We start from the raw sequence: 9,753 nt of genomic DNA, 5'->3' as shown, positions 1-9,753 counted from the left end.
AAGAGCATCTAGTTGTGTCCTGCAGTCACTGCTCACCGTCCTCACCGGGCTCAGCTTCCCTCTGGTGCCTATCGGCTGCTGGGCCAAGGGCTCCGCATCTTAAAAAAACCCCAAAACCACAAAACTAGCCACCAAACCATCCAAATGATCAAGTAAACCTAGAGCCAAAAGTCATGTCTTGGCTCTGACCTCACATGAGAAGCCACCTTTTGACTCTGCTCCTCCGGCCTCTTCTTTTTATCTCTGCTTTACATCCAGTCCCTCTGACACTGCAAAGAAATGAGTTACCAAAGTCAGCCATATAAATGGAGGGACCTTAACTGCTGTGCAATACTAATTTCTCTTTAGACAAGCCATCTGGGGTCCAAAGACAACCTGCACAAACTAACACTGACCAACTTAAAGGCCCTGCCATACCACTCCAGAAAAGCTCGCTCTCGTGACTGCACACATGCTGCAGGTAGGGGCTGCCTCCAAGAGGATCGGAGAACTGCTGCCCTGAGTGGCTAAGCCTATCACAGGTTACCTGTCAAGACTCCTTCCTACTCCACCTATCCTCAAGTCTACACTGCAGGGAAGAGCAGTTCCAGGCCAAACACAAACTCCAGTGACACATTTCTGGACAAGTGCTGTGGTGGAACAACTGTGAATTGTGATTGTGAATTGTAAGACACAAAACACAGACTGGACAAAGGACACGACACAGACCTGAACGACTCTGCCCTGCACATCCTACTCCAGTGATGGAAAGTAAACTGCTCCTCCTATGTGTGCCAAGGGCCTCTTACGGCAGACCATTTCCCCTATGCTAATTTGAAAATTCCTCCCTCCTAACCATAAAACTGGACCCAGCTCTCATCCCCTCTCCAGGTGATAGTCCTCCACTTATCTTTCCCATAGTCGGGGATGTGAATCCATCTTCGATGCGAAGGAAGGACCCCCGGCTGGTTCAGAGGGTCCTGTGATCCCTGACTCGGTCAGCTGCGAGAAAGAAAAGCAAAACTGAGACAAGAGTTTGGCAGCACATGGGCAATAACCCCGCAATTGGCTAGTCCCCGTCCCCTAAGCTGTGAGGTTCTCGGGCCACTGGCTCCGACCCCAGTCGGAGGCTGCTGCCGTCACCGTGTGCCGTACCTGGGCGCGTGAGGAAAAAAAGTTACGTGGTGCTTCGGAAACACCCAGCACCTCCTCACTATCTCCCCGACTCAACCTGAATGCTCCTCCATTGCCAAAAGCAGGCTGGATAGCACCTGCAACTATAAGAGATTGAGACTTAACTGATGACCCTCGTAGTACTAGGAGATTACTCACACAGACAGCTGTAGACCATCAAACCTAATTGGCAGGTGGCTCCGGCCCTCTGAGGCTGCACATGCTGTCTGTAAAGTACAAAAACCAAAAGCAAATGTACATACTGAGATACCGCCTGAAAGGATGGCTTTCCTGGGGTAGCTCCTACCTACCTCTCCTCCACAGTGACCTCTTACTGACAAGGTCCCTGAAGCATTGGACTGTCTGTTAGAAGGTGGCAGAACCCCTGGAAAACACAACAAACAAAGCATGTGCACAGATTCACCACAACACCTGTAGAAGACCATCTAGTTCTGTCCTGGAGTCAATGCTCACCTTGCTCACAGGTACTCACCTGGATCACCTCCCCTCCGGTGCCTAGAGCCTCCTGGGGCCAGGGCTCTGCATCTGAAAACAAAGAAAAAACAAACCCAAACAACAAAATCCTTAACACAGCGAGTAAACGTGGAGCCAAAAGCCACGTCTTTGTGCTGATGTCAGGTAACCACCCACCTTCTCGCTCTGCTCCTCTGGCCTCTGTTCTGTTCAACTCTGCTTTACACCCTGTCTCTCTGACATGGTAAAGAAACCCTAACTAAAGTCACCCAGATAAATGGGGAGAGCTCAAAGAGTCTCCCTTCTCTTTTGGCAAACCACCAAGGGTCACTGCCTGCAGCCAAAGACTGCAGCTATAATCAAACAGAATATCCGGGTGAAGGAGCAGAAAACTTAAGTGGCACATCTGAAAAGTCAGTGGATGCATTCACAGGCATTTAGGGGGCTCCTGGACACTGCTTTCCACCCGTACTACCTTCAAAACACTCCTGGCAATTCCTAAGCTGACACCCGAGCCCTCACTCCATCTCTGGGCTGTAACCCCCCACTACCTACTTGCAAACCTGGGTGTCTGAAACCATTTTCAACACAGAGCAACTTCACCTCAGGATAGGATAACACTTGTGAAAAAATGCCAAGCTACAGTTGAGATGATCAGGAGATCTCAAAAGATACAAAGCTCCTAAGAAAAAGAAAACAAGATAATAAATTACAAAAGCAGCTAACCAACACAGGACACAAAATAAATAAATTTAAAACCCTTGCATTTGAGTGTAATCCTCTTCATTACCATATATAGCTCTGTTGCTTTGGATGCCAAAGCTGATGCTTCAATAAAGCAAGAACAGCTTGAGAAATCCCATTCATTGAAAGAAAGGGAGAGCTCTTATCCCATTGAAGCCCAGCTGCTGAATGACCTCCTTGGGCAAAGGCTGGGGTTAATATACCCCTGGCCACACCCACATACCTTCCCATGAGGCTCGAGGGAAAGGGAGGAGCCAAATGCCACAAAGTATAAAAGCTCTGGGAGGAGTAGCACTGAGTTTTCCATGTTCAGGAGAAGTAAAGGCCCTGATGCAGGAAAACACTGCTAATGAGGATAAATACACCATCTCTCTTTCTGCAGCTATACCCACTGAAACAGCAGAGACCAGGTAAGAAACTGAACTTTTCTGTTGGACAGAGGAAGAACAAGATAAACAACCTAAAAATGCAGACAAAAAATTAACTTATCAAAGAAGATGAAAGGTTAAGGTGGTGGGTCACCCGGACATTCCACAGGCAGCAAGAGTTTCTGGTCCTAGCATCTTTTCTCTGAGAAAAAGCTTTAGCTGTGTTCAATCTGGGGGCTGATATGGCAAATTTCACTGCAGGGCTCCTGGAAATGAACAAGAACCCTTTTCCCGGGGGAAAGCAAGCCCTCACCCTAATGGTCTCGGAGGTGAAGAGAAATCCGGGCACTACATAGGCAGCAAGAGCTTCTAACCTTAGCAGCTTTTCTCTGTCAAAAAGCTTCAGCTGTGTTCAATCTGGGGGCTGATATAGCAAATTTCACTGCAGGGCTCCTGGAAATGAACAAGAACCCTTTTCCCTGGGGGAAAGCAAGCCCTCACCCTAATGGTCTGGGAGGTGAAGAGAAATCCAGGCACTGCATAGGCAGAAAGAGCTTCTGACTCTAGCAGCTTTTCTCTGACAAAAAGCTTCAGTTGTGTTCAATCTGGGGACTGACATGGCCAATTTCCCTGCAAGGCTCCTGAAAGTGAATGAGGACCCTTTTCCCCTTTGATAATAAAGTAATTAACTTTTCCACCACACCTTAATTAGCTACCAATTAACTAATTCTCCTTTTACAAGGCATGCTAATTATTCACTAATGACCTAATTCAGTAATTTATTTCTTGCACTGCACCCTAATGGGTTACTAATTAATTAGTTTCACAGGCAGCAAGATTTTTCTGTCCGGTTACCTTTGGTTTCGGAGAAATCTTCATCCATGTTCACTTTGGAGAGGAGGATCAGGTATTTGAGGCAGGACTCTTGCAAGCAACAAACAGCCGTATCCCCAAGGAAACAAAGCCCTGACCCTCAGGGTTTCAGGTGCAGATAGTGTGAAACTCCATAGGCAACAAGAGTTTTCTGTCCTGGCACCTTTTTTCTGAGAGAAAACTTTGTCCATGTTCAGTTTTGGGAGACGGAGTGGCAATTTCACTGCAAGGCTCTTGCAAATGAATTACAGCCCTTTTCCCCAGGAAAGACAGCTTGTAGCCTTAAAATTTTAGGGGCAGTTGGTGGGCCAGGCTGGACACTCCATGAGCAGCAAAGTTCCCTGTGGTGGCACCTTTGGTCCAAGAGGAATACTCATTCATGTTCAATTTCAGGACTCAGACTGGAATTTTCAGAGCAGGAAAACCAGGAAAGAACCAGGGAAAGAATCCTCAGGAAGGAAATCCCTTACCCTCACGGTCTCAGGTGCAGGTGGTGCGACACTTCATGGGTGGCAACAGCTTTCTGTGGTAGAACCTTTTGTCTGGGAGGAATCTTTGTTGGCATTCAGTAGAGGGAGTCAGACTTCACTTTCAGGGGAGGGCTCTGAAAAGCAAAAACCAGACCTTTCCCACAGGAGAGAAAGCCTGTAAACGTGGGGATTCAGGTGCAGTTGATGGACCAGCCTGGGCACTCCATGGGCAACAAGATGTTTGTGTGGTGGCACCTTTTGCCTGGGAGGAATCTTCATCCCTTTTGAATTTTGGCAAGTCGGTCCAGCTATCTTGGCACCAGCCTCCTGCAAGCGAATTACAGACCATTTCCCCATGAAAGGCAACATGTAGCCTCAGACTCTCAGTTGTACTACATGAGACACCCAGGGCACTCCATGGGAAGCCACAGATGTCTGTCCTGGCATCTTTTGTCTCAGAGTTATGTTCACCTGTTTTCACTTTTGAGAGTTGCACCATGATTATCACCACAAGTCTCTGGAAACCAAATAATAGCCCTTTCCCCCAGATAATAAAGCCCTTAATCTCAGGGCTGCACATGCAGGTGGTGTGGCACTCCCTGTGCAGGAAGATCTTTCTGTCCGGTCACCATTTGTTTGGGAGGAATCCTCATCTGATTTCATTTTAAGAAGTCAAACCATCTTTCTCGGTTCAGGACACCTGTAAGTGAACAAGAGCCTGTTTCCCCAGGAAAGAAAGCCCTTACCCTCAGGGCCTCAGGGGTAGCTGCTATGAAACTCCATGGGAAACAAGAGCTCTCTGTCCTGGAACCTTTTGTCTGGGAGGAATCTTCATCCTTATGCAATTTTGGGAGTAAAGACTGACAGTTTCAGCACAGGATTAAAAACACGATCAACAGCCCTTATTCCCAGGAAAGAAAGCCTGGAACCTTTGGCTGTTAGGTGCATTTGGTGGGCCAGTTTGGGCACTCGATGGGCAGCAACATCTCTCTGTCCTGGCACCTTTTGTCTTGCAGGAATCTTGACCTGTATGGAATATTGGGAGTCAGACTGGCAGTTTCAGCACAGGATTTCTAAAAATGAACAACAGCCCTTTTACACAGGAAACAAAGCACTGACCATTTTAACTTCAGGTGCAGTTGGTAGGCCAGCCTGGGCACTCCTTAGGCAGCAAGAGCTTTCTGGTGTGCTACCTTTTGTCTGGGAGGAATCCTCATCCGTATTCAATTTTGGGAGCTGGACTGCCCCTTTCGGCTCGAGGAGTCCTGCAGGGTCACATCAACCCTTTTCCCCTGGAGGGAAAGCCCTTACCTTCTTGGTTTCAGGTGCAGTTGGTGGGCCGGCCTGGACACTCGCTGGGCAGCAAGAGCTTTGTGTGGTGTCACCTTTGATCTGGGAGGAATCTTCGTCCGTATGGAATTTTGGGAGCTGGACTGCCCATTTCGGCAGTAGGATTGCTGCAAGGTAACAACAGCCCTTATGGCCAGGACAGAAAGCCTGAAACCTTTGGGTTTCAGGTGCAGTTGGTGGGCCAGCCTAGGCACTCCATGGGCAGCAAGAGCTTTCTGTGGTGGCACCTTTTATCTTGGTGGAATCCTCCTCCGTATTCAATTCTGGGAGTTGGACTGGCAATTGCAGCGCAGGACCCTTCACGTGAACTACAGCCCTTTTCCCCAAGAAAAAAGGTCCTTACCTTTGGGGTCTCAGGTGCAGTTGGTGGGCCAGCCAGGGCAGTCCATGGGCAGCAAGAGCTCTCTGTACTGGCACCTTTTGTCTGGGAGGAATCCTCGTCTGTATTCAATTCTGGAACTTGGACTGGCAATTTCAGTGCAGGACTCCTGCAAGCGAACAACAGCCCTTTCTCCCAGGCAAGAAAGTGCTTACCCTCAAGGTTTCAGGTGCAGTTGGTGGGCCAGCCTAGGCACTCCATGGGCAGCAAGAGCTTTCTGTGGTGGCACCTTTTATCTTGGTGGAATCCTCCTCCGTATTCAATTCTGGGAGTCGGACTGGCGATTGCAGCGCAGGACTCCTGCACGTGAACTACAGCCCTTTTCCCCAAGAAAAAAGGTCCTTACCTTTGGGGTCTCAGGTGCAGTTGGTGGGCCAGCCTGGACACTCGCTGGGCAGCAAGAGCTCTCTGTGCTGGCACCTTTGGTCTGGGAGGAATCTTCGTCCGTATGCCATGTTCGGACTTGGACTGGCAGTTTCAGGACAGGGCTGAAAAAAGACAACAACAGCCATTATCCCGAGGAAACAAACGGTGGAACCTCTGGCTTTCAGGTGCAGTTGGTGGGCCAGCCAGGGCAGTCCATGGGCAGCAAGAGCTCTCTGTGCTGGCACCTTTTGTCTGGGAGGAATCCTCCTCTGTATTCAATTCTGGGACTTGGACTGGCAATTTCAGTGCAGGACTCCTGCAAGCGAACAACAGCCCTTTCTCCCAGGTAAGAAAGTGCTTACCCTCAGGGTCTCAGGTGCAGTTGGTGGGCTAGCCTAGGCACTAGCCTAGGTGGGCAGCAACATCTCTCTGTCCTGGCACCTTTTGTCTTGCAACAATCTTCATCCGGATGCAGTTTTGGGAGTCGGACTGCCAGTTTCAGTGCAGGATTCCTAACAACAGCCCTTTTCCACAGCAAAGCGAGCACCGACCCTTTTAATTTCAGGTGCCAGTGGTGGGCCAGCCTGGGCACTCCTTAAGCAGCAAGAGCTTTCTGGTGTGCTACCTTTTGTCTGGGAGGAATCCTCATCCGTATTCAATTTTGGGAGCTGGACTGCCCCTTTCGGCTCGAGGAGTCCTGCAGGGTCACATCAACCCTTTTCCCCTGGAGGGAAAGCCCTTACCTTCTTGGTTTCAGGTGCAGTTGGTGGGCCGGCCTGGACACTCACTGGGCAGCAAGAGCTTTGTGTGGTGCAACCTTTAGTCTGGGAGGAATCTTCGTCCGTATGGAATTTTGGGAGCTGGACTGCCCATTTCGGCAGTAGGATTGCTGCAAGGTAACAACAGCCCTTATGGCCAGGGCAGAAAGCCTGAAACCTTTGGGTTTCAGGTGCAGTTGGTGGGCCAGCCAGGGCAGTCCATGGGCAGCAAGAGCTCTCTGTGCTGGCACCTTTTGTCTGGGAGGAATCCTCGTCTATATTCAATTCTGGGACTTGGACTGGCATTTTCAGTGCAGGACTCCTGCAAGCGAACAACAGCCCTTTCTCCCAGGCAAGAAAGTGCTTACCCTCAGGGTCTCAGGTGCAGTTGCTGGGCCAGCCAGGGCAGTCCATGGGCAGCAAGAGCTCTCTGTGGTGGCACCTTTTATCTTGGTGGAATCCTCCTCTGTATTCAATTCTGGGAGTCGGACTGGCGATTGCAGCGCAGGACTCCTGCACGTGAACTACAGCCCTTTTCCCCAAGAAAAAAGGTCCTTACCTTTGGGGTCTCAGGTGCAGTTGGTGGGCCAGCCTGGACACTCGCTGGGCAGCAAGAGCTCTCTGTGCTGGCACCTTTGGTCTGGGAGGAATCTTCGTCCGTATGCCATGTTGAGACTTGGACTGGCAGTTTCAGGACAGGGTTGAAAAAAACAACAACAGCCATTATCCCGAGGAAACAAACGGTGGAACCTCTGGCTTTCAGGTGCAGTTGGTGGGCCAGCCAGGGCAGTCCATGGGCAGCAAGAGCTCTCTGTGCTGGCACCTTTTGTCTGGGAGGAATCCTCGTCTGTATTCAATTCTGGGACTTGGACTGGCAATTTCAGTGCAGGACTCCTGCAAGCGAACAACAGCCCTTTCTCCCAGGCAAGAAAGTGCTTACCCTCAGGGTCTCAGGTGCAGTTGGTGGGCTAGCCTAGGCACTCCGTGGGCAGCAACATCTCTCTGTCCTAGCACCTTTTGTCTTGCAACAATCTGCATCCGGATGCAATTTTGGGAGTCGGACTGCCAGTTTAAGCGCAGGATTCTTAACAACAGCCCTTTTCCACAGCAAAGCGAGCACCAACCCTTTTAATTTCAGGTGCCAGTGGTGGGCCAGCCTGGGCACTCCTTAAGCAGCAAGAGCTTTCTGGTGTGCTACCTTTTGTCTGGGAGGAATCCTCATCCGTATTCAATTTTGGGAGCTGGACTGCCCCTTTCGGCTCGAGGAGTCCTGCAGGGTCACATCAACCCTTTTCCCCTGGAGGGAAAGCCCTTACCTTCTTGGTTTCAGGTGCAGTTGGTGGGCCGGCCTGGACACTCACTGGGCAGCAAGAGCTTTGTGTGGTGCAACCTTTAGTCTGGGAGGAATCTTCGTCCGTATGGAATTTTGGGAGCTGGACTGCCCATTTCGGCAGTAGGATTGCTGCAAGGTAACAACAGCCCTTATGGCCAGGGCAGAAAGCCTGAAACCTTTGGGTTTCAGGTGCAGTTGGTGGGCCAGCCAGGGCAGTCCATGGGCAGCAAGAGCTCTCTGTGCTGGCACCTTTTGTCTGGGAGGAATCCTCGTCTATATTCAATTCTGGGACTTGGACTGGCATTTTCAGTGCAGGACTCCTGCAAGCGAACAACAGCCCTTTCTCCCAGGCAAGAAAGTGCTTACCCTCAGGGTCTCAGGTGCAGTTGCTGGGCCAGCCAGGGCAGTCCATGGGCAGCAAGAGCTCTCTGTGGTGGCACCTTTTATCTTGGTGGAATCCTCCTCTGTATTCAATTCTGGGAGTCGGACTGGCGATTGCAGCGCAGGACTTCTGCACGTGAACTACAGCCCTTTTCCCCAAGAAAAAAGGTCCTTACCTTTGGGGTCTCAGGTGCAGTTGGTGGGCCAGCCTGGACACTCGCTGGGCAGCAAGAGCTCTCTGTGCTGGCACCTTTGGTCTGGGAGGAATCTTCGTCCGTATGCCATGTTGAGACTTGGACTGGCAGTTTCAGGACAGGGTTGAAAAAAACAACAACAGCCATTATCCCGAGGAAACAAACGGTGGAACCTCTGGCTTTCAGGTGCAGTTGGTGGGCCAGCCAGGGCAGTCCATGGGCAGCAAGAGCTCTCTGTGCTGGCACCTTTTGTCTGGGAGGAATCCTCGTCTGTATTCAATTCTGGGACTTGGACTGGCAATTTCAGTGCAGGACTCCTGCAAGCGAACAACAGCCCTTTCTCCCAGGCAAGAAAGTGCTTACCCTCAGGGTCTCAGGTGCAGTTGGTGGGCTAGCCTAGGCACTCCGTGGGCAGCAACATCTCTCTGTCCTAGCACCTTTTGTCTTGCAACAATCTGCATCCGGATGCAATTTTGGGAGTCGGACTGCCAGTTTAAGCGCAGGATTCTTAACAACAGCCCTTTTCCACAGCAAAGCGAGCACCAACCCTTTTAATTTCAGGTGCCAGTGGTGGGCCAGCCTGGGCACTCCTTAAGCAGCAAGAGCTTTCTGGTGTGCTACCTTTTGTCTGGGAGGAATCCTCATCCGTATTCAATTTAGGGAGCTGGACTGCCCTTTTCGGCTCGAGGAGTCCTGCAAGGTCAACATCAATCCTTTTCCCCTGGAAGGAAAGCCCTTACCTTCTTGGATTCAGGTGCAGTTCTTGGGCCGGCCTAAAAATCTTAAAATCAGGAGAAGAGCCTAAGAGAATAAAAATAAGGAGAGCAGCCTAAAAAAATTAAAATCAGGAGAGGAGCCTAAAAAAATTAAAATCAGGAAAGGAGCATAAAAAAATTAAAATCAGGGGAGGA

The 9,753-nt window shown here is 50.3% G+C and overlaps 1 protein-coding gene and 1 long non-coding RNA gene across 51 annotated transcripts; one reads left to right on the top strand and one right to left on the bottom strand.

The window, feature by feature from the left end:
* The first annotated feature begins 2,431 nt into the window (after positions 1-2,431).
* LOC127464607 (uncharacterized) lies at positions 2,432-9,397 on the top strand. Of its 50 annotated transcripts, none has more exons than XM_051774969.1 (8): positions 2,432-2,780; positions 5,098-5,545; positions 6,362-6,522; positions 6,742-7,072; positions 7,126-7,316; positions 7,698-7,888; positions 8,457-8,647; positions 9,220-9,397. In XM_051774969.1, exons 1-8 carry the CDS (start codon positions 2,720-2,722, stop codon positions 9,395-9,397), a joined length of 1,752 nt encoding a protein of 583 aa, XP_051630929.1. In that variant the 5' UTR covers positions 2,432-2,719. The 50 variants fall into 50 exon arrangements, 49 of the variants coding, with proteins under 49 accessions (XP_051630929.1, XP_051630925.1, XP_051630921.1 ...); XM_051774965.1 differs by having other exon boundaries at positions 9,029-9,242; XM_051774961.1 differs by adding an exon at positions 3,560-3,645 and having other exon boundaries at positions 5,407-5,545; positions 8,457-9,242.
* LOC127464609 (uncharacterized) lies at positions 4,814-8,415 on the bottom strand. The gene is made up of 3 exons (XR_007901475.1): positions 8,325-8,415; positions 5,201-5,466; positions 4,814-5,107 (listed from the first exon to the last, which is right to left on the bottom strand). It is a non-coding gene; the product is annotated as an uncharacterized LOC127464609 (long non-coding RNA).
* Positions 9,398-9,753: the final 356 nt, after the last annotated feature.

The sequence above is a fragment of the Manacus candei genome, unplaced genomic scaffold (genome assembly GCF_025592945.1).
Source record: "Manacus candei isolate 608988 ecotype Guabito, Panama unplaced genomic scaffold, ASM2559294v1 h1tg000242l, whole genome shotgun sequence".
NCBI lineage: Eukaryota > Metazoa > Chordata > Aves > Passeriformes > Pipridae > Manacus > Manacus candei.
This window is presented reverse-complemented; position numbering and strand designations above follow the sequence as displayed.